Raw genomic sequence first — 23,067 nt, 5'->3', positions numbered from 1 at the left:
TTATCGAAAAAAATGAAAAAGCAACCTATAAGACTACCAAAATGATCAGTCATGGCTGATCATTGGTCCGATGGTTCAGGTGGACCAATACCTCAGGGTGTGACGGGCGGTGTGCACAAGGCCCGATTACATATATACTGAACCAAATATCACTCAGTGGCTCATGAGCCTGTTTCTGCTATAAGAAGAGTATGATGAGTTCACAGAATTCAGATTACATCAACAAATACTAGGAACTTTCTTGTCATCTAACTTCTGGATTCATCGTAACCTGCTCGTGTTACACAAGACGATTCATCTGCTTGCGTTAGATAGCATGTTCTATCTATGACAAGAACAAAGACGCGGAAAAAGAAATCCTCAGTAACACAGTAACAAGCACAAAAATGTATTGAATTGTCAAAACCTCTATAACAAAGTCAATGTGTAATATACTTGTAAAATCCAACTTGTGTAATGGCTAACCAATGTTTGGAGTCAAAGAATTAAAATTAACAGAAAGAGGACATTCTATGAATTAATAACGCGAAAAGACTTGATCAAGGATGGACAACATTTCCATCCTAAGGAAAAAATATCTAAAATGATTTGGGGACGACACATCTGAAGAATGAAGCTCGATTCATCTCTTTTCACAAGCGTTGAGATGCTTCATCTGAGAAGTGATCTTGTCAAATGTTCACGAGCCGTTGCCAAAGCTTGACTGATTGTCTAAAAATTTATTTAACACACCAAATATAGGTCAATAGCTACAAAGTTACCAATTCAAAATAAAGAAAACTTTGCATTGGAATTCGTTTAATCAAGTTAGATAACTCTCCCTATAAAGATTTGATGACAAAATACAATCTAAGTTCCGGACTAAGGCATAGTTGATTGATTGAATGAATATAACCTAAAGAACTATCTCACTTTTCTTTATTCTAGTGCTTAGAGTTATGAATACGACTCATAAAGTTGGCATGATTTCGGAAAGTTCTAAAACAACCCTTTCAAAAATGTTGGCCCCCAAGACATTCTAGCTAAGCACAGTGAATCAGATGTTTTGAACCATTGCCCAACTAGCAAGAAACCTTCATCTTTCCTAAAAGTTGAATACTGTCTAAAATATGATTCAGAAAATATTAAGGAAGTGTTGTTTACCTGCTCGGAAATGGGTGACCCGTCATCCATATTATGACTGGCAACTTTGCCGGCAATGACACTACCATCTGTTTCAAGAATCATCCTGCCAATTATTCAAAAACACCAAAAATTTCAAGGTAAAAGTTTACCCCAAGCAAAGAGCTTCTCGGTGAAAAAGAGGTAGTAGCTTTACAGAATTCATAGAATATGCATTTTTTAGAAAAATGAAATGTTAATCATTCACATATACATATCTAACAAGAGAACTGCACCTCTATCAAAAATACTACAGGAAAATTTCTCATCAGGCAGAGGATCATTGACGACCCTAAATGCTTTAACTATAATTCTGACATGTATTTTTAGTTTCTCCAAAGCACATGATATTGCGAGAACACTGTCTTCCACTGGCTAATATACATATTTTGAACCATTAACCATCATCTAGTATCCAACAGAAGGCCTTCTCGATGATCAGCATCCCAACAGAGCCATGGAAGAAGGGCTGTTGAACAAGAGTATGGTAGGTAGCCTCAAAAGTTTAAAAGTAACCTCACGGAACAAATTACTGCTGAAGTAGGGAATCATTTCCACAAAAATTCTAAAGTATGGAAGCTAGTTATCACTAGTCTATTGTACTGGTTGTTCAACCCCATCCTGGATACAGCAACACAACTTTTGAAGCAATGACTTATTCCCAGAGGATGCAATGCTTAAGCAGCACAAGATGACTAGAAAATTGCTCAAGTGAAGTGCTAAAGGATGACATGTAATTAGAGTTTCTACAGCAGGATGACAGTTCTTGTGAAAAATAGCAAAAATTGGAAAAACGAAACACTATTGAAAGAAAAAAACTGTAACGCGCTGTTACTCCACCATTAGAGAAGTGAGTAGCTTACCCTCCATCCACAATCTCATCCAAGCACAGAAGAATCAAATCCAAGTTTTCAAGAGCCTCCCTCTGTTCAACATTACTCCTGCAACAATGCATAATCGGTTAGACAGCATGTACACAACATATGAAGAGATCAAAATACATGAATAAAGATTTGGCTTATGGGTACCTGAGTAAAAGGGTAACTGCATCATAGAAGCCCTGGAGAACAGTGGCTAGAATTAGTTCATTTTCATCATCACCTCCCGTCACAAAGAAGTGAAGATCTTGAACAAACTTATAAACGACGATGTTACTGTCAAACATTGCTATCTCAGCTGCAGATCAATTAAAAGTAAGGAAAAAGGATAAGAAGAAGGGAATCCTATAAAAATGAGATCCACTGTACACGAATAAATATGAAGAACAGTTTTATTCCTTATTTACAAAGTAACTAAAAAAACACTGCGAAAAAAATATCCAGTTAACTTAAAACCTCGTCCATGATTAAAAAAAGTTTAGGTTAATACAATTCGAGCACGAGATCACTTGATAATAGAACAAAAGCAATGACTTTCCAGAAGCATATAAAACACACAGCCATAAGAATCAAAAAGAAACTAAAAGGGTGAGCAATACCTTCAGTTCGAGCATTTGTCTTTTGAGTCTTGGTAAATATAGACTTCTCAAATGCAAGCTTGGCGCTGTATGTTGGCCAGTCATCACAGTAGTATTTTACCGCTACACGTTTTCCTTCGGAATCCAAAAGAAGTATATTCTTTACCACAGGGCAAGAACCCTACACACAATCATATGATCATTCTACCATGAGTAATCAATCATTCACCCATTTTACACACATTCCAACTTCATCAATTTACATTCTTTTTATCACACATTTCTAGTAAACTAAATTACAGTGACAGATCAAAGTTTACACAGGGCAGCTGCACCCCCTACTTTTCTACTTGAACGTACTCCCTCTGTTTCAATGTGTTCGTCTGGTTTTGACTTAACCCGGACAGTGGCGGAGCCACCATATCTTTAGGGGGTTCATCCGAACCCCCTTCGGCAGAAAATTATATTATTTTTACATGGTTAAAATATTTTTTTAAGTATATATAGTAGACGTCGAACCCTTAGACTACTTCGTATGTCTATTTCTTCAGATTTTGAACCCCCTAATTAAAAATTCTGGCTCCGCTACTGAACCCGGAGTTCAAGAAATCAAAGAACTACCAAAATATCATTTAATCTCATAGTCTTAAACATGTCACGTGTAAAGTTGAAATTAAAGAACTGTCAGAAAATGAAAAATGCATTCTTTTTGAAATATCCACGAAAAATGAAAGTAAGACACACAAATGAAAACAGAGAGAAGTATATATTTATACCAAGTTCACACTTGTTTTCACAAATTCATAGTGAGATCAACTAACACAAGATTTGATCAACTAAAAATATTTGATCAGCTGAATGACACGTCATAAGAAATACAATATACAATATCTACTATATCTACATTGAGATCTGAAATATGCAATGATGACCTAGATCAGCTAAACTTCCCCAAGATTCAATTTTTTCCACTCTTTTTTGAAGATTAATCAACCCCATATTCGTAACATCCTAATTAATGACACATAAAACGAACAGAAAAATTTCAAGAATTGGGCATTGTGATCGATTAATCAATAGATATTAGATCTTGTGAGAATTGAACACCATTGAATTTATTTTTTATTTTTTTAGGGGAAATGAAACTAAAAAACATAAAAGAAGGAAGAAGACATACGTAATGGAGAGGAAACGCCATTGATGGAACAAAGTGATTTACAGAAATTGTTGTTCGTTCTTGATTTGGAAGCTCAATTGTTGGGTTGGTAAGAGTATTTTTAGTAAGGCATAAATGGGCTGGCTATTTTTAGTTACATGGATCAAGCCCACTTCATTTTCACTGATCTGGATGTGTTTGGTATAACCGAAAATGTTTTTCACGGAAAATGTTTTTTGAAAGGTAAGTGAGTGTCTTACTTATTTTTTCAAGTATTTGGTAGGTAAGTAAAAGAAATAACATCACAAAAGTGTTTATACGTAAGCTGACAAAGTATTATGAGGGTAGTATTGGGTGGTGAGTGGGAGCTCGGAGATTGAATGGTCAAGAGATGGGGCTAATTTGGAACGTTGAATAGGTCGGAAGGAGACAATAAATTTGAAAACTACTTATGAAATTTGTTATCCTAATTCTAGTAGGAAAGTTATTTTTCTCATTATTATTGTTTTCCTAAAAAAAATGAAAATTTTCAAAATATTCTTACTAATTAAACATGGAAAATTCTAAAAATATTTTCTTTCATATCAAACACAGCCCTAGTCTTAGAGCTTGTTTGTCTTAGTTAATAAGAAAAATGGATGATTTGCACAAATATGATCTTTTGCTAAAAATAATCTTTGCGCTAGCTAGATTGTGAAGCAAAATCCTAGTAAATCGTCGCGAAACTTACCTTAATTTTAAGTAAGACAATCAAATTTTGACAAAACACCTAGCATTAGAGAAAGAAAAACTATGACGAATATCTATATTTGTATAACTTTTTTAATGGTGTCAAAAATTATATTAACTTCCGAATATTATGGGAAAGCCTTAAAACATGCAACAATTAGAATATATTTACAAATGACTACCTAACAAGCCTGTTTAGAAATGCATAGTCCTAAAATTCTATTTAGAAAAAAATGTTTTTGGAGTAAATTTTTTTGAGGGTATAAGCTATCATTATTAAATATATAACTCAATAACATTGGTATTGAATCTGAAATATGATAGAGAAATGTTAATGTTTTTTTAAAAAGATATAGTTGAATTTATGCGTGAGATTTAAAAATAAATATAATATACAAATATCACTCAATAAAAAACTAAACATCAATTTGTAATGGCTATATGAATGATCATAGGATAAAAGATGGACATTTGTCATATTTGTGGAGAGGGACTAAACATGGAGTTAGGCCACTAGACAATCTTCATGGTGTCCAAGGTAACGGCTATTATTATACAACAAAAGTCATATTGTTACAAATCTTGAATAATGTAAGATTTTAATAAAAATATATTATTTTTTCCCAACAAGAAATTAGTTTAAAAAATGGTTATTATAATTCCATTTTTTCATTATAAATTTTTAAAACAAGCGCTACCTAAGTGGCAATATACGATTAAAAGATACTGGATAAAAAATTACGCCCACCATATATATATATAGAGTGAGAGTATCTAATGAATATATCATATATCTCCAAGACATTTTTATCATAAGATATCTCTGACTTATATATTTCATTTATTTTTTTATTTTTTTTTGGAACACCATTTTTAAATGAATCATAATATAGTATAAAGTATTATTAAACTATAATCCATAATGTATTACATATTATTTTTTTAAAAAATAAGAAAATGTAGGGTAGAAATGTCTGCATAAATGGATTGTCAATTTTGTAGAGTGGAGACATGTGAATGAGTAAAAGTAGAATGAAACATACATAAAAGTTATGTTCTACGATTATCCAAAAGTGACAATTAAGGAGTCAGAGACTGACTTGTGGAAAGGGCAAAAACGGAAATACAGATACACTTTTCTCATTAGCCAATGTCCAATAGACACCACTTAACTCATGAGTCGTAACCTTCCAAATCACTTTTTAACTACACTCTCACTTTTAATTATTTAAAATAAACATCACGATGTCGTGTTGTGGATTAGATTGTTCCTCTCATAATTAAAAGTTTGAGTTTTGAGTATCAAAAAAATTCTTAGTAAAAAGCATTATTCCTTGAATGGGATCCTACTGACATAAATTTAAATTAACTGAATTTAACGTGAATATCAAATACCAAATAAAAAATATAATAATTTAAAGTATGCATGCTTAGTTCATTTGTTTGTGAATGATTACAAATTTCTTGAACTATTAATAGATTCGTTATTTAATATTTATATATATTATGTTTGACTTGAATTGTTACATTATATTGAAGGAAATAATCCAAATATAACATTTTCTTTTTTACATAAGTGGACTAAAACGTAGATTTTAGTTAATTCGAAAGTATAGTCAATTGTAATAAATATCAAAATAAGAATTTGTCCATAATTAGGAGAAATAAAAAGTTATTATTTGAAAATATTCTCCATATGAATTTGAATTAATCTAATATTAAAATATTTACTTTTTTCGTTTCAAAACAAGTGTTATATAAGCAAGAAAATTTATTTTAAAATAAGCGTCGATCTTAAAATTTTATGATAAAATTAACATATTTTGACTATATTTTCATACTTCATCTTTCTTAATAGACAATAGTAATCAATTTTCAAAAAACATTACTCTCCCTATCCCTAATTACTTGTCCAGTTTTAAATTGACACGTCTATTAAGAAAGGGAAAAATTGTATATAATAACAAACTATTAATTCAAATTAAATGTTATAACCATAGTTTGAATAATTGTATTCCATAGCAAACTGTTGCTATTTTGCCTCTCTCCTGGTGAATCTCGCTCGCCACTCTCGTTCTCTCCCTCGCCTCTCTCGTTTTTATACAAACGTAAATGTATAAAATGCGTTTGTGTTTGTATAAAGCGAAAGAAAATTGTAGAATACATATATTTTCGTTCCCCTCTCGCAGATCTCGCTCGCCACTCTCCCAAATCTCGCTCGCTCACTCACCTCTCTCACTTTATACAAAAACGTAAATGTATAAAATGCGTTTGTGTTTGTATAAAGTGAGAGAAAATTGTATATATACATATATTTTCGTTCCCCTCTCTCCCCTCTCCCAGATCTCGCTCGCTCACTCGGCTCTCTCACTTTATACAAACACAAATGTATACATTACGTTTGTGTTTGTATAAAGCGAGAGAGAATTGTATATACAAAAAGAAATGCATATATTTTCATCCTATACACTTATGATTATACAAATATGTACGATCTTCCCCTGTCCAGTTTTCTTTTGTCTTTATCTCTTTCTTGCTTTATACAAACACAGATTATACAATTGATCTTTTGTATATGTATACCAAAGCAGATTATACAACTTCTTTCTTTTGTATATGTATATCGAAATTATACAACTGCTTTCTTTTGTATATGTATAGCGAAATATACATATTTATGTTTGATATGGAGCGCAATTATGCAAACTATAGCTATAACATACAAATACGATTTTTATGTTTGCTATATGTGAAAGTTGCTCTTAAGAAAACAATGATTGACACAATGAATTTAATCATTTTACCCCTATTAATTATAAAATAGATGAATTAAAAAACTTAATTTTTTCAAGAAGATTAATTGAGGATATAATTGATAAAAAAAATTGTTCTTTCTTGACTTGTCAAAATGGACAAATAATTAGAGACAATTAAAAAAAAAAATTAACTAGGGACAAAAGAAGTATTAAATAAATAAAATCTAATAAATTACCTATTATATTTATTTACGTTTTAATGAATATAATTTTTACTAAAATAACATTTATTTTGAAACGGAGAGGGTAACAATTAGTATAAGAAGTGAGAAAAAGGTGAAAAGGAAAAGTTCCCTTTAGGAAATCAATGTAATAGATTTTCGCATGTTTCAGCTTTTTATGAAGACTGTCATAGGTTCCCCATTCATTTTATTTTGATCTCAATATTACTCTCTCCGTTTTATATTGATTGATCATTTTTTATTTTATAACGTTTTATATTAATTCATCATTTTTTATTTTATAATGTACTTAAGAAATCATAAATAAGAAGATCAATTTTACTAATTCATCCTTAAAGAAAATTTTACAAACAAATATGTAGGGTGGACATTTGGTATTCGGTTCGGGTTTCTCAAATTTCGGCTTTGGTAATTTTGTAATTGATAGTTAAAAGTAGATATCAAATATCAAATTTTAAATTTTGGTTTGGTAATTCGAAAAACAGTAAATTAAACTTCAGTTTGATACGGTATTCGGTAATACCGTATTGAAGTTATAGCCAATTGTATTACAAAGTTAATACTATTTCTCCAATCATTTCTAATTTTTTTTTATGTGGACGCACGATATAATAGAAGATCAACAAGTAAGAATACATAAAGAAAAACAAATTGATACAACTAAAAGACATGTATTTGGATTATTCATGTTTATTCTTTAACTTTCTCTTTGGACTTGTAGTAATGAGCAATGCCGAATACGTTGATATATGACCTTCATTAAGTAAATAATTTGATATTCAGAAAATATCGATTACCAAATGGTACTAATGTTTCATACCAAATCCAAACATGAATACTATAATTCTAAAATTTTACTCTTGATTACCATACCAAATACCAAATAACCAAAAATTTCGATTTGGTAATTCAATTTCGTTATTTTATGCCCATCCCCACAAATATGAATGCTTTTAAAAAAATTTGCAAGAGTAATACATGAAAATATTAATTAATACTTTCTTGATTTAGTAAGGTAATCAACTATTACGAGATAACTATTTTTAGTATAATGATCAACTAATATGAGACCGAGGGAGTAATATAGTTTACTTTCACTTATTTATTTTAATAAATTTAAGAGTTTTATTTTATTATTTTTAATGTTAAATATTATATAAAATAATAATAATTACACTTAAAATTTTAAAATATTATTTTATTAATAAAATACTACATCTTTAATAAAAAATTCCTTAAAAATTATGTCAAACTAATATGGGCTAAATAATATGAAATGAAAAAAGTACTTGAAAATGTTATACTAATAAGGAACCTTTATGATACATGATTGAATATAATATTTAAATAATCAAAGAAGATCTTTATATTTATTCTTTTTTAATTTGCTAAAGTAAACTAGTATTATTTATTTTATTAGGCAAGAAGAAAGAACAAATAGACCACCAAGTAATTACTTTCAAGAATATAATAACATTAAAAATATATTTAGTGTAATCCCATAAAATTAGGTCTGGGAAAAATAAAGTGTATGCAGATTTTATCATCAATTTAAAAATAGATAAATTATTTTTGGATAATTCTCGGCTCAAGAAAAAATATTTTAAAATAAATAAAAAGAATTAACAATTTTTTATTTTTTTTATTTTATGATAAAATATATGAAAGTGAAAACCTAACAAAATTACTTTTAGAAATGCTAGTTAAAATATAAGTAACATTTACGTTAATAATTGAAAAAAATCACAAACTTTAAAAAGTGAAAGTTATAATTTTGTTTGCACGCTACTTGATGATGTAATAGTTCTTTGCATCCTTGAATCTATAAACCTTAAGTCTTAAGTCACTTATAATAATTTATCTTGTTTTCTAAAAAGTAACTCATTAATTAAAGGGACCCAATATAAAGTATGGTTTTTTTAAAGGTAAAATTGTCCCTTATATATTGGAGTAAAGTTTACTTTATCTTTTGAAATAAACTTTGAACATCTTTAAATTTTGATTTTAATTTTCTAAAATAAAGCACCTTTGAACTAATTAATATAATGAATTTAATTACTAACGACGATATCATTAAATATTATTACAAGTACTATCAAAATCGATCAATCGAGCCTAATTGTTTATTTTTTTAGAAAAAAAATCAGACGATTTAATTTGATTAATATTTGTACAGAAAATTTGATTGAAATTTTTCGTTTTGTTATATTAAAAAAATTGGAATCAAATCGATCAAGTGTGTCGATTCTTTAATTGATTAATCAATTTTGGCCGTGATTTTAATAGTGATAGTCACTATCAGTTTTTAAGTGCATTCTATTAATTGAACCAAACGTACTATACTTTAGTAAATTTAAAAAACTAAAAATGCTTTAAGAGTAATATTTATAGGATCAAAATAGATCTGATCCAATAGATCACTCTTTAGCTAAAGACTCTATACACCATTAAAGTATTTAACATAGTCTTATAAAATGAGTTTTTAAGAAAGTATAACGTAAATAGATCTTATCCCATTTTAAAGATAACGATACTATATTTAATAGTGTCTTGAAAAAACCATCTAAAAGTAATAAAAAAAAAGAAGAAGTAAGAAGTGAACATATAACAAAACAAAAAATTACAATAACAAAATAAAAAATAATAGATACTCCTTCCGCCTTATTTTAGGTGATACTACCTTTTTTTTTTTTTTTAAGATTTCAAAAATAATGCCACCTTTATTATAATTAAAATTAATTTAATTTTAAAATCTTCTTTCTACTTTTAATAAAATTATATACACTCAAATATTTAAAGATTATAATAAACTACAAATTTCAATTTTTTTTTTAAAAATACATTAAATTAAATAATACCACATAAAATAAGATGAGGAGAATAACAACAATTTTTTTTAGAGGAGCACTGGTATTGGCATTTGGCAGATAGCACAACCTCCCACAACCCGTTTGACCATCGATATTTTCAAATATGTTTGAGAAAACTTAAGCAAATATTATTTGGTAAGTATTTTTAACAAATAATTCAAATCTTTAAATACTAAAAAAAATAAGTATTTGAGCTAAATTTTATGATTTATTTTTTTTTTTAAAAATTAAAATTATCTCAAACATTTATATTTTTATAAAATCACTCATAATAATAATTATGGACTGTATTTCAATTCTAGTTCATTGTACAAAATTTATATAATTATATAGTACATATTTTATACAATTTTGATCCGAGTCTGATCGTCAAAGCACTTCAAATTACAAGTTGTAATATCAATTTTAGATATACAAAAATCAATGATTTTGTTTTTTTTCAGATTCATATTAGTTATGTTTGTTATCTTGATTAATAATTTTAATAGTTTTTAAAATTTAGGAATATAAATTATATTTCTTTAAAATGTCAAATATTTCTTTCAAAATTTATGACGAAAAAATTTCACTAAAATAAGTTGGCGAAAATATTTGAGAATCTGGGGCCAAAAGCTAGCTTTAAGATTTAGCATTGGTTTATCCAATTTAGTCGGCATAATTTTATGTGTTGAGTCCAAACAGAGACAGAGAGCATATAATAAAAACAAAACAAATCCAACTAAAAGTTCCGAAAAAAAAGCAGTGATTTCCATGTCCATACCAAGAAGAAGAAGAAGAAGAAACAAAAAGCTGTGGTCTGTATGTTTAATTAAATGTTAAAGCTATTCTGCTTCTCCTAAAATACTGGCATTGCTTTGGACTTTGGGATAGAGAGAGAGAGAGAAACAGACTCTTTCCCTTCCTCCTCCATTGTCCTTTTTCTCTCTCTTTCTTTCTTTGTTTCTCTCTCTGTATCGTTTTGATCTCAAGAAACATTCTTCTCTCTTCTACATTTCTTTCAGCCTTTCCTTTTTCAGGTACCCCATTTTCTACCTTTTCTTGAAATGGGTTTCCATGGAAATGAATAGTGTTTCTTGTTTTTCTGTGCAAAATAGCTGAAATTAACTTTTTCTTCCTTTTCTTGAAATGGGTTCTGATGGAAATGAATAGTTATTGAGGAAATACGTTGTTAATGGAAGAAATGCCTTTATACCCTGTTTCTTGTTTTTCTGGTTCTTTATGTGCAAAATGCTGGAAAAATAGCTGAAATATTTCAAAGAAAGTTTAATATGCAGTAAAAATTTAATCTTTTTCTACCTTTTCTTGTAATGGGTTGTGAGAGAAATGAATAGTTATTGAGGAAACATGTTCTTAATTGAAGATATTGAAGAAATGTCTTTGTACCCTGTTTCTTGTTTTTCTGGTTCTTATGTTTGTTATGTTCAAACTGCTGGCAAAATATGCAGTAAAAATTAAATCTTGATGGAATTTAGTGCTTAATATGCTCAGGCAGACTCAAATTTGTTCAAGAAAAAAAAAGTTATTTTTAAAAGAAGTTGAATCTTGATGGTAGTAATTAGATGAGCTGTGGTTAATTTGTATCACCTTTTCTGTTACAGGCATGGCTTAATTCCTCTGGGGTATCCCAAAATTTAAAAAAAAAAAAAAAAAACAGGATGCTTGTATGAGGATGGCCTAATTACTACTACTCTGGGTATCCCAAAAATTCAAATAAAAAATAGCTGATTTTTTTTTTTGGAAAGTTTTATCATGTGGTGATGCAACTGATTAAGGCTCTGCTTGAGAGGGAAAACAAGAATGGCGCGAGGCAGGATAAGGGCAAAGATCAGAAGGAGCAGTTTGCATACATTTGCTTGTTATCGATCGCGTGCCACAGAAGATGGCAGCCCTCATCAATTAGGCCCTGGATTCTCAAGAGAAGTACATTGCAATGAGCCTTATCTCCACGAGAAGAAACCTCTCAAGTATTGCACCAATTACGTAACCACCACAAAGTACAACATCATTACGTTCCTACCAAAGGCGTTATTCGAGCAATTCAGGCGTGTTGCTAACTTGTATTTTCTCATGGCTGCAATTGTATCAGCCACAACAAACCTTTCACCATTCTCAGCTTTTAGTATGGTAGCTCCTTTGGTCTTTGTGGTTGGGTTGAGTATGGCGAAGGAGGCGTTGGAAGACTCGCGGAGGTTTGTACAGGATATGAAGGTCAATCATAGGAAAGTTGGTGTACATAAGGAAGGTGGTGTGTTTGGTCCTAAGCCTTGGATGAAGATTCAGGTTGGAGACATAGTGAAAGTGGAGAAGGATCATTTTTTCCCAGCTGATTTACTTCTTTTATCGTCCAGTTATGAAGATGGAATCTGTTATGTGGAAACTATGAACTTAGATGGAGAGACAAACTTGAAAGTAAAAAGAGCATTGGAGGTTACTCTACCTTTAGAGGATGATGAGGCTTTCAAGCATTTCAGTGCAACCATAAAATGTGAAGATCCTAATCCTAGCCTTTACACTTTTGTGGGAAATCTTGAATATGATCGTCAGGTTTATCCTCTCGATCCTAGTCAGATTCTCCTCAGGGATTCAAAGCTTAGGAATACAGCTTATGTCTATGGAGTTACTGTATTTACCGGTCATGATAGCAAGGTTATGCAGAATTCGACAAATTCTCCTTCTAAAAGGAGTAGGATTGAACTACAGATGGACAAGATTATCTACCTACTTTTCTTTGTCCTTCTCGCAATCTCATTTGCCAGTTCAATTGGCTTTGCCGTTGATGCAAAATTCGAATTGCCAAACTGGTGGTATTTGCAACCTATGAACAAAGTGAATAATGTGGTTGATCCAAAGAAGCCTGAGGTGTCAGGCATTTTGCATCTGATCACTGCACTTATATTATACGGGTATCTGATTCCGATATCCCTCTATGTTTCCATTGAAGTTGTCAAGGTTCTACAGGCATTGTTCATAAACCAGGATATACTTATGTACGATGATGAGTCTGGAACTCCTGCTCAAGCACGGACATCAAACTTAAATGAGGAGTTGGGGCAGATTGATACCATCCTCTCAGACAAAACTGGTACTTTGACATGCAACCAAATGGATTTCTTAAAATGCTCAATTGCTGGTACTGCATATGGAATGCGTGCCAGTGATGTAGAACTTGCAGCTGCAAAGCAGATGGCTGCGGACATTGGTGGGCATTATATTGGATCGCCGAGACCTGAAAATGAGAATGACTTTGGTGAATCAGAAATTGAATTAGAGTCTATCGTCACTTCTAAAGATGATTTTAAACCTGCAATTAAGGGTTTCAGCTTTGAGGATGATCGCCTTACGGATGGACATTGGATGAATGAGCCAAATGTAAATGACATCTTGTTATTTTTTAGGATACTTTCAGTTTGTCATTCTGCTATTCCTGAGCTAAACGAGGAGACTGGAAACTTTAACTATGAAGCAGAATCACCTGATGAAGCAGCATTTCTTGTTGCGGCAAGGGAATTTGGCTTTGAGTTTTGTAGAAGAACTCAATCAAGTATTTTTGTACGGGAGAGATATCCTTCTTTTCAAGAGCCAATTGAACGGTGAAACAGTCTTGAGTACTCATAACTTGCTCTCAACAATTGAATACTGCTTGTAGTATGATACTATTTTCTAACTTTACATAGTGTTACTGTTAATTTAGGGAATTCAAAGTTCTCAATCTGTTGGAGTTCACCAGCAAGCGGAAGAGAATGTCTGTTATAGTTCGGGATGAGAGTGGCCAGATTCTTCTCTTCTGTAAAGGAGCAGACAGGTTTTTCCTCCTATGTCCTTTTTGTTATTATGAACTTTGCATCTGCTCCTTCATCCCTTTAAAGTAGGTGCTCTAAGTGACTATTTTGCTATGAAATAGCTGTTACATTGTCTGTAAATTACAATATGTTTATTCCCTCCGTTTTGATTTGTTTGTCTGATTTTTGACTTTGCACGGAGTTTGAGAAAGTAAAGAAGACCTTTGAATTTTGTGATCTTAAAACTAAATACATGTAAAATGTACCAAAATGTCCTTTAATCTTGTGCATGCCACGTGGAAAGTTGAAATCAAAGAGTTGCCCAAAAGGAAAGAGACATTCTTTTTGAAACGGACTAAATAGGAAATTAAGACAAACAAATCGAAATGGAGGGAGTAAAAGTTATGAGAATCTCTCTTCTTGGCTATTTCTTAAAGCTTATGCAAATGGTCTATGAAATTTTTTTAATATATAACTTCAACGTTTTTTTGGATTATGCAGCATCATCTATGAGAGATTATCAAAGAATGGAAGGAAGTTTGAGGAAGCTATGACAAAACATTTAAATGAATATGGTGAAGCAGGATTGCGTACACTTGTGCTTGCCTACAAAAAGCTTGACGAGGCAGAGTATTCAGCCTGGAATGAGGAGTTTTCTAAAGCAAAATCTACCATTGGCGGTGACAGAGATACCATGCTTGAAAAGGTATCTGATGCGATGGAACGGGACTTAATCCTTGTTGGTGCAACTGCTGTGGAGGATAAACTACAGAAGGGAGTATGTAACTTATGCTGTTACAAAATTCCAAATATAATTTCTTGCACATAATGTCTGTTGTTTCTGACTAATTCAGTCTTTTTCCTTTGACCAGGTTCCTCAGTGCATAGATAAACTAGCGCAAGCTGGTCTCAAAATCTGGGTACTGACAGGTGATAAGATGGAAACAGCCATCAACATTGGGTCTGTCTCCTAAAAAGAGAAATGCCTTCCACCATTCATACTTATTTAGTCATTTGGTTTTAAACTGCTAAAGTATAATTCGTGTTTCCTTACAGCTATGCATGTAGTTTGCTTCGACAAGGAATGAAACAGATATGCATAACGACGATGAATGCAGACTCAGTGGCCCAAGATTCTAAACTGGTAGGTAATTCTAAAACAAGCATACTAATATATTCCTTGGGAAATTTATTGTAGTTGATGGTGTCTCCATTGCTTTATTTTTTTACTGGTTAGGCTATGAGGGAGAACATTTTGAAGCAAATCATGAATGCTTCTCAAATGATCAAACATGAAAAGGATCCTCATGCTGCATTTGCCTTGATTATCGATGGGAAAACTTTAGCTTACGCGTTGGAGAATGATATGAAGCATCAATTTTTGAGTTTAGCGGTTAATTGTGCTTCTGTCATCTGCTGTCGTGTATCTCCTAAGCAGAAGGCCTTGGTAAGATATGCCGGATTGACTTTTGCAGTTCTTCTTGGTTATTCAGCCATTTAATTGGTCATAGTAACATTTATTTGCAATCGGTTTGGATCAGGTTACTAGGTTAGTAAAAGAGGGAACTGGAAAGATCACCTTAGGAATTGGTGATGGTGCAAATGATGTTGGGATGATTCAAGAAGCGGACATCGGAGTTGGTATCAGTGGTGCAGAAGGAATGCAGGTTGGTGGTGCATTTAAGTGGCATTTGGGCCTTAATAATATAAACAGAATGACAGAAGTAAAACTACATATCATAAAACATCAGCTAGGAAATGAAGCACACTAAATTCCTGCTTGGAAAACAGGTCTTGTTTCAGTTCCTCTTTGATACTGTAATTGGGCTTTATAAAATAGTCAGCTTCGTTGCAGGCTGTGATGGCGAGTGACTTTTCTATTGCTCAGTTCCGGTACCTGGAGAGACTTCTTGTTGTACATGGGCATTGGTGCTACAAACGAATAGCTCAGATGGTAATGATTATACATCTGTTTCATTTTATAGATAGATGATGAAATATATGTGGCTGGTAACATCAAATGCACTAAAGCAGATTCAAATGTAATTATTTTTGTGATTCTAGCTGGATCCTGCACATATATTTTTCTGATTTGCGCCGTAATCTTGTGCATTTTCAGATATGCTATTTCTTCTACAAAAACATCTGCTTTGGCCTCACACTCTTTTACTTTGAGGCTTTTGCTGGCTTTTCGGGGCAGTCTGTCTATGATGATTCATATATGATGCTGTTCAACGTCATTCTTACATCATTGCCTGTAATTGCACTTGGAGTATTCGAGCAGGATGTGCCTTCTGATGTTTGTTTAAAGGTGAATATCTTCTCCTCTTAGTTTCTAAAAAAATGACTTTTTACACAGACATCTCCCATCCTCTTGTTCCCTCCGAAAAGAGTTCATGTCTGCTAAATTGTTCTGCAGTTTCCAGCTCTGTACCAACAAGGTCCCAAAAACTTGTTCTTTGACTGGCATAGAATACTCGGGTGGCTTGGCAATGGTATCTACACGTCCCTCATCATTTTCTTCCTCAACATTATCCTCTTTTACGATCAAGCCTTCCGTTCTGATGGCCAGACAGCTGACTTGACAGCTCTGGGCACTACAATGTTTACGTGTGTCATATGGGCTGTTAACTGCCAGATTGCACTTACAATGAGCCATTTCACATGGATACAACATATTCTTATTTGGGGCAGCATTGCTACTTGGTACATTGTCCTGTTGATCTACGGAAGAATAGCACCAATCTATTCCAAGTACGCGTTCAGAATACTGGAGGAAGCTCTAGCTCCTGCTCCAATCTACTGGTGCACCACTTTTTTAGTAACTTTGATGTGCACTCTGCCATACTTAGCTCACATTGCATTTCAAAGATCGTTTAATCCGTTGGATCATCACATCATTCAAGAAATCAAATATTATAGGAAAGACGTTGAAGATCGTCATATGTGGAAGAGAGAAGGATCTAAAGCAAGACAGAAGACTAAGATTGGTTTCACAGCCAGAGTAGACGCGAAAATTCGACAGTTGAAAGGGAGACTGCAGAAAAAGAAAGTGTAACTTGTGTAAAGGTTGATTTTCTTTTTTACTAACTTCTTTTTTTCCCCTTTCAATTACTGTAACAGAAATTAGAGGGTTAGTAGGACACTTACAGTTTTTCTTCTTTAACTCATTTGTAAAATTCTTTTTTGTGTCCCAGTATATAGTGAGCAATCAAATGAGGTTAATTCATTGGTTCCCTAGTACTGTGGCATGATGATGTATTGTACAATATTTACTAATATTTAGGGAAGGAAACTAATACATATATAATTTCTCTTGTGAGTTTGCTTTTGTGTAAATACTATTCAATAATTGATTTCTTTCATATCTTGTACTTTTTTTTGTCTTTGGAGAACATGACCTCAGATACAAGGTTACAGAGGACACAAATTAGGACAGGAGGTTAATTAGATAGTTGAGCGTTGTTTCACTTATGCTTTGGTCTGTATTTTCCTTAAGCTTGAAGGTCTATCAGAAACAACATATTTATCTCCATGATAGTGATAAGATTTGCGTACACTTTTACCTTTTTAAATTTTACTTTTGTGGGATGACCCTGAATATGTTGTTATTGTTATTTTTCTTGAGAAAAAAAATTCAATAAAGCTAAAAACACATATTTTGACTATCATTTAGCAGCAGCACTTATATTTTGTGCTTCCTGTGTGAATGCATGCAAGGCAAAGGAATACACTCATAATGGAATTAGCTGAAGCTAAAGAGAACTTACGAAACTTTACTAACTGATATACCAATTAAATACAAAATTGATGCATTTCAAATAAAAAAAATATATATAAACTGATGTTACAGATAGGATAAATGTATAATTTTACTAATTGATACACAAATCAAATATAAGTCTATAGTTTTACTAACGTATGCCTAAAATTAAAGGTGCAAATGAGTCTTTTGAATGTTAATTTCTCACTTTCTGAAGATTGTTTCGTATATATATAATGCATATATGTCACCAATTGTGGAGTGATAGAAAATTATTGATTTAATTAAGAGTTAGTACTTTAATTTTAAGCAATTTTTAAATATATATATTTTATTTTCAAAAAATTTAATACTTTTATACCTGAATTTATGATCAAAATTGAAACCAAATAATCCTCATAGTAAAATATTTAATACTTTTATGTCTTAATGGCACCAATGGTAAAAGGTGTCTTTGAAGATGGCATTCTTTGTAGAGGATTTATCTTTTGTTCAGTTTTAGTTGTTGGAGCAAATATATTACCATCACTTTCCATTTTTGTTCTCCTGCTTCTTCAAATTCTTACCATTTTTGTTGTCCTGCTTCTTCAAATTCTGAACTGTGAGATAACAATCCTAAAATATTAACTAATCTCATGATAACTTGTTTTCAATCAAACGAGTCTTAAGTATAGTAGTTTACTTATTTCTTTTTATATTTTCTCTGTTCTATTTAACTTTAAACTTATACTAAAAATAGATTTTCCTCTTTATTTGTTCATTTTATCAAATCAAGAGAAATATATTATTTTAATTTCTTACACTTATCATCAAACAACTATATAAAGTAATAGTAGTTGAAGCTAGATTTTCAATACATATATAAATAATAAGAAAATAATGTAATAAAATAAATCCCTGATAAATACTCCATCTATTTCAAATTATTTGTTGTGATTTTTAGAAAAAAATGTTGTTTCAAATTATTTGTCATGGTAGAAGTTCTAAGACAATTTTTTTTTTTAATTTTAACATTAACAATAAAAACCTCATCGTCCTTCGGGATGGCTCAGTTGGTTTGGAGGGTGGTTATCCACACGGATGACCTGGGATCGATCCCCCCTCAATGCTTTCTGAGTCGAGCCTGTCGCATAGGGCTTGCCTAGTGCGGTTTACATCCCCTGTGTGGTTTGCAGGCTATTACATAGTAGGGGGTTTACCTAGTGCGCACAAAGTGTTCACCATAGGGTGCTCACCCGAAGGGCAGAGGTTGTAGCGACTGCGGGTTATCATGGGGTTTAAAAAAAATAAAGACCTCATCCACTTCAATTAGAGAGTGATGACATATATAAATAGAGAAAAAAAAATAAAGAGTATCTTACCTAAAATTAAAGGTGCAAATTTTTCTCTCTTCTTTATGGAGAAGAGAGTCTTTTGAATGTTAATTTCTCACTTTGTGAAGATTGTTTCGTGTATATATAATGCATATATGTGGGACCCAATATAAATTCAATTTCTTTGCTTTTAATGCCTCTTAATTTTCAGAAATTCATCACTAATTTTTAAATTAATTAATTATATTTTGATTAATACATTATTGATTGAACATAGATGAGTTCCGAGGTGTGAAGTGAGAGAGCGAGGAATGTTGATGTTCGATCTAAAATGCATATATTTAACTATTATTTGACATATAACTTTATATTTTTATTATTATTAGTGTACGAACTATATCACCTTATATTTAATATTATATACATATTTTAGTATGTAGGACAAAAACGATATAAAGATGAAGAAATCCAAAGAAAAAAAATGATACAATTATGTAAATTTGAGAATTTTCTTGATAATTCAAGAATTGACAGAAGTCTAGGCCAGTTTTTATTCTAATTTCTCTAGGAATGAGTCCTTAACCTTATGTATAAAAGTCCAAATTTAATAAGAGAAATTTTGAAGCGATGAAAACTAGACTTTTAAGATCTTTCATTTGGTAATTAGTAATTCACCATATAACTCTTTACATCTTAATAAATGTGATTGTTTGAAATTAAGTCTTGTACAAGCTAATCTAAAATTTTATTCTATCATATAGCTTCCAATTTGGTTTGGTTCTAAGATTTTCCTTACATGTCTATATGAATGTGATCGATATGATACTAATTAATATGCAATCTCTTTTGATTTGCAGTGGAATTTCACTAAATATATTGTTATTGTCCCGTAAAATATTATGTCTATAATCAACACACGATGCTTTGACTTTTTTTTTTTTTTTTTAGTAAAGGTATGTATGTTCACTTAATGAGTAAACATTAGGATGAAAATTCAAAGCAAAAGGACATATTTGTGTGTTGTAGCTTTCATATGAAATTTCCATGTAAATTTCGTGCAAGGACTTTAGAAAACAATAACATTTCCAATTCTATTTTCATAGTTGCCATTGTTGAATTTAATGTACTACTAGTGAATGTGTCCATCCAGAAAATTGACGCTCAATTTTAAAATTAAGAGTGAATATGACTCGTTGAAGAAATGATGCATATATATTAATTTCATTTAATAAATAATGCATATTTTCTTTTTTTTTTTTGTTAACAAATTTAATTTGAAAAGGTCATGTGGTTTAAAAAAAGTATTATAACTTACATAAATACCATAGTGTAAAATCTAAATTACCTTCTATCCCTATTATTTTTGTAATTGCAGAAATCCCATATTTTTTAGGCATTTCGAATACATAATTAAGGACCGAATACATTATTGTTGATACATTATGTATCAATTTGTTGCACCTATTAAGGGAAAAAAAACTGAAAAATCAAATTAAGATCTCATAGTATCCATTTGTTGCACTAATTAAGGGGATAAAAAGAAGCTGAAAATCAAATTAAGATTCCATAAATTAGGTTATTCCATGCCAAATTATTGTCAAGAATTCAAAATCTTATAGTGTAAAAACCAAAAAATTCAAAAATTAAATTTCATCTTTTTTAAAAAAAAAATAAAAAAATTAAGTCTCATTTGATCATTGATGTGCAAAAAGTTACAATTTTGAGTTTGACATTCCAAACTTTGTACATGATCATTGAGAAGAGACTAGAGCTCAAGAGACTAACAAAATAAGAAAATTATAGACACAATTCAAGGTGGATCATACACAAAATGAGAAGGTTTAATTTTAATCTGTCTAAAGGATGGGAGACTCCATTTGTCCATATTGATTAGCCCTCAAATGTTGCTGGGGAGATTAGAGAATAGGGTGAAGACCTTGATTTCCTCAATTCTGTGACTTAGCGAGGCTAATGCATCAGCTGGCTTGTTAGCCTCTCTAAAACAGTGGACGATATTAAAATTATGGTCCTCAATCATCTTTTGAATCTCCTGTACCTGGTTGCTGATTTTCCAAGGAGGTTTCCACTCTCTTTTTACAGTTTTGGATAAAAGTAGGGAGTCTGTTTCTCCAATGGCCATCTCTATGCGTTTGCTAGTGCACCATTGAAGACCATAAAGTAATGCTTCTGCTTCCGCCGTATTGCTCGTGCCATTGCCCAAGGGGATGGAGTAGGCAAAGATGAAGTCTCCCTCTTGGTCTCTTATTATTCCCCCACCTCCACTTTGACCGTTAGAGCAACTACCATCACTGTTTAGTTTTACTCGTAGCGGAGGGGGTTTGATCCATGTTATCGGTATGCTAGTCATTTGTTGGATATTTGCTTCACTAGCTTTGCATATGCTCCTCCAGGTTCCCCCAATATTTATTTTATTGAATTGTTTCTGGGTCACCTGCAAAATGAAGATAACAATATTAGAGTTGGTTCTGTATTTAGAGGGTCTAGCTCCTTCAAACTTATTACAGCATCTCATTTTCCAAAGTTCCCAACAAATAACTTGAGGAAGAATTTTAACAATGTAGTCGAAGATAGGATTGATAGATTTGTAATTCCACCAGCTAAGGAGAATCATTTTGAGATTATTTTCATTGATTCCTATGCCCAACGGACCAACAAAATGTCTCCAGATACTCTTTGCGAAGTCACCTTCACAAAAGAAGTGTTGCACATCTTCTAAATCTCTTCTAGCATGAGAAGTAGTGCAACAGTAACATTTGGGTTTGAGGGTAATGCCCATCCGTGCCACTCGATCATCAGTTGAGAGCTTATTATTAATGGCTCTCCACACTAGAAAAGCCATTTTAAAAGGAATTTCTTTTCTCCAAAGTTTGCCATAGAAGTTGTTGACTTCTTTTTTTTGCCTTAAGCTATCCCAGGTAGACGCAGAGGAGAATTTCCCTGAGTTGGATAGATTCCAGATGGCCATGTCCTTCTTGTTTTCATCTAACGTAGTACCTATGGAGTAAAGTTTGTCCTTGATCTCATTAGTAGGCTGGGAGATGAAGATATCCCAATTCCAAGTTCTTCTATTGAGGACTTCTCTAAGGTTTACGTTTGGAGGGGTAAAATCCACTGGCATGTGCTTGTAGATAGGCCCCCATGAGCACCACTTATCATACCAGAAGGAGACCTCTCCTTTGCCAATTTTCCACTCTATATGAGACTCCATCTCATCTTTGATGTCGCAAATCGCTTTCCAATTAAGGGAATCTCTTTTTTTCCAAGAAGCATTTGAAGGGTGAGAATTATGACAGTATTTGGCTAACATAAAAGAGCTCCAAAGGGATTTGGAAGTTCTGATATTCCACCACTGTTTAGCTCTAAAAGCTTTGCTAGAATCGGTGATGCTTCTAAAGCTAGCTCCTCCTTCAATATAAGGATAGCATAGTCTTTTCCATGATGCCCAATGGTATTTTCCAGCATTTTCCTTCCCTGACCAGAAGAATCTAGCCACAAATTTTTCTATAAGATCCAACGTACCTTTCGGAGGGTTAACATCAATCAAAAGATGGATAGGTAGTGCCAGGAGCACGTGTTTAATGAGGATAGCTTTACCTCCCATTGAAATTAGGTTAGTATGCCAACCCCTGATCTTACCAATGATGTTGTTCACAATGTCAGCATAATACTCAATTTTTTTCTTCCCTGTGGTTAGAGGGCACCCTAAGTATTTAATGGGGAATTTTTGGTATCGCATCCTTGTGATTCTGCTCATTCTGTTGATAACGACTTGCTTGGTGTTGGGGCTCATTGAGATGCAACTCTTATTTTTGTTAATGAGC

At 32.0% G+C, this 23,067-nt stretch overlaps 2 protein-coding genes across 2 annotated transcripts in view; one reads left to right on the top strand and one right to left on the bottom strand.

Annotated features, from left to right (window-relative positions):
• Positions 1-368: 368 nt before the first annotated feature.
• Positions 369-23,067, bottom strand: part of LOC125861751 (coatomer subunit zeta-1-like) — a 162,764-nt gene continuing 140,065 nt past the window's right edge. Inside the window, exons 2-7 of the mRNA XM_049541611.1 lie at positions 3,795-3,826; positions 2,639-2,798; positions 2,190-2,337; positions 2,025-2,102; positions 1,144-1,228; positions 369-711 (exon numbers count right to left, since the gene is read on the bottom strand). Of these exons, the coding sequence (XP_049397568.1) occupies positions 652-711; positions 1,144-1,228; positions 2,025-2,102; positions 2,190-2,337; positions 2,639-2,798; positions 3,795-3,815 (552 nt within the window). The 5' untranslated portion in view covers positions 3,816-3,826 and the 3' untranslated portion in view covers positions 369-651. The remainder of the gene's footprint in view (positions 712-1,143; positions 1,229-2,024; positions 2,103-2,189; positions 2,338-2,638; positions 2,799-3,794; positions 3,827-23,067) is intronic.
• On the top strand, positions 11,151-17,474 carry LOC125861715 (probable phospholipid-transporting ATPase 4). The gene is made up of 11 exons (XM_049541574.1): positions 11,151-11,386; positions 12,113-13,960; positions 14,062-14,172; positions 14,651-14,927; positions 15,022-15,110; positions 15,206-15,293; positions 15,387-15,596; positions 15,691-15,816; positions 16,005-16,103; positions 16,269-16,460; positions 16,569-17,474. The coding sequence occupies exons 2-11, from the start codon at positions 12,168-12,170 to the stop codon at positions 17,205-17,207; spliced, it is 3,624 nt and encodes a 1,207-aa protein (XP_049397531.1). The 5' UTR covers positions 11,151-11,386; positions 12,113-12,167; the 3' UTR covers positions 17,208-17,474.

The sequence above is a fragment of the Solanum stenotomum genome, chromosome 4, assembly GCF_019186545.1.
Source record: "Solanum stenotomum isolate F172 chromosome 4, ASM1918654v1, whole genome shotgun sequence".
NCBI lineage: Eukaryota > Viridiplantae > Streptophyta > Magnoliopsida > Solanales > Solanaceae > Solanum > Solanum stenotomum.
The sequence above is the reverse complement of the archived record's forward strand: the minus strand, read 5'-3'. Positions and strand labels throughout refer to the sequence as shown.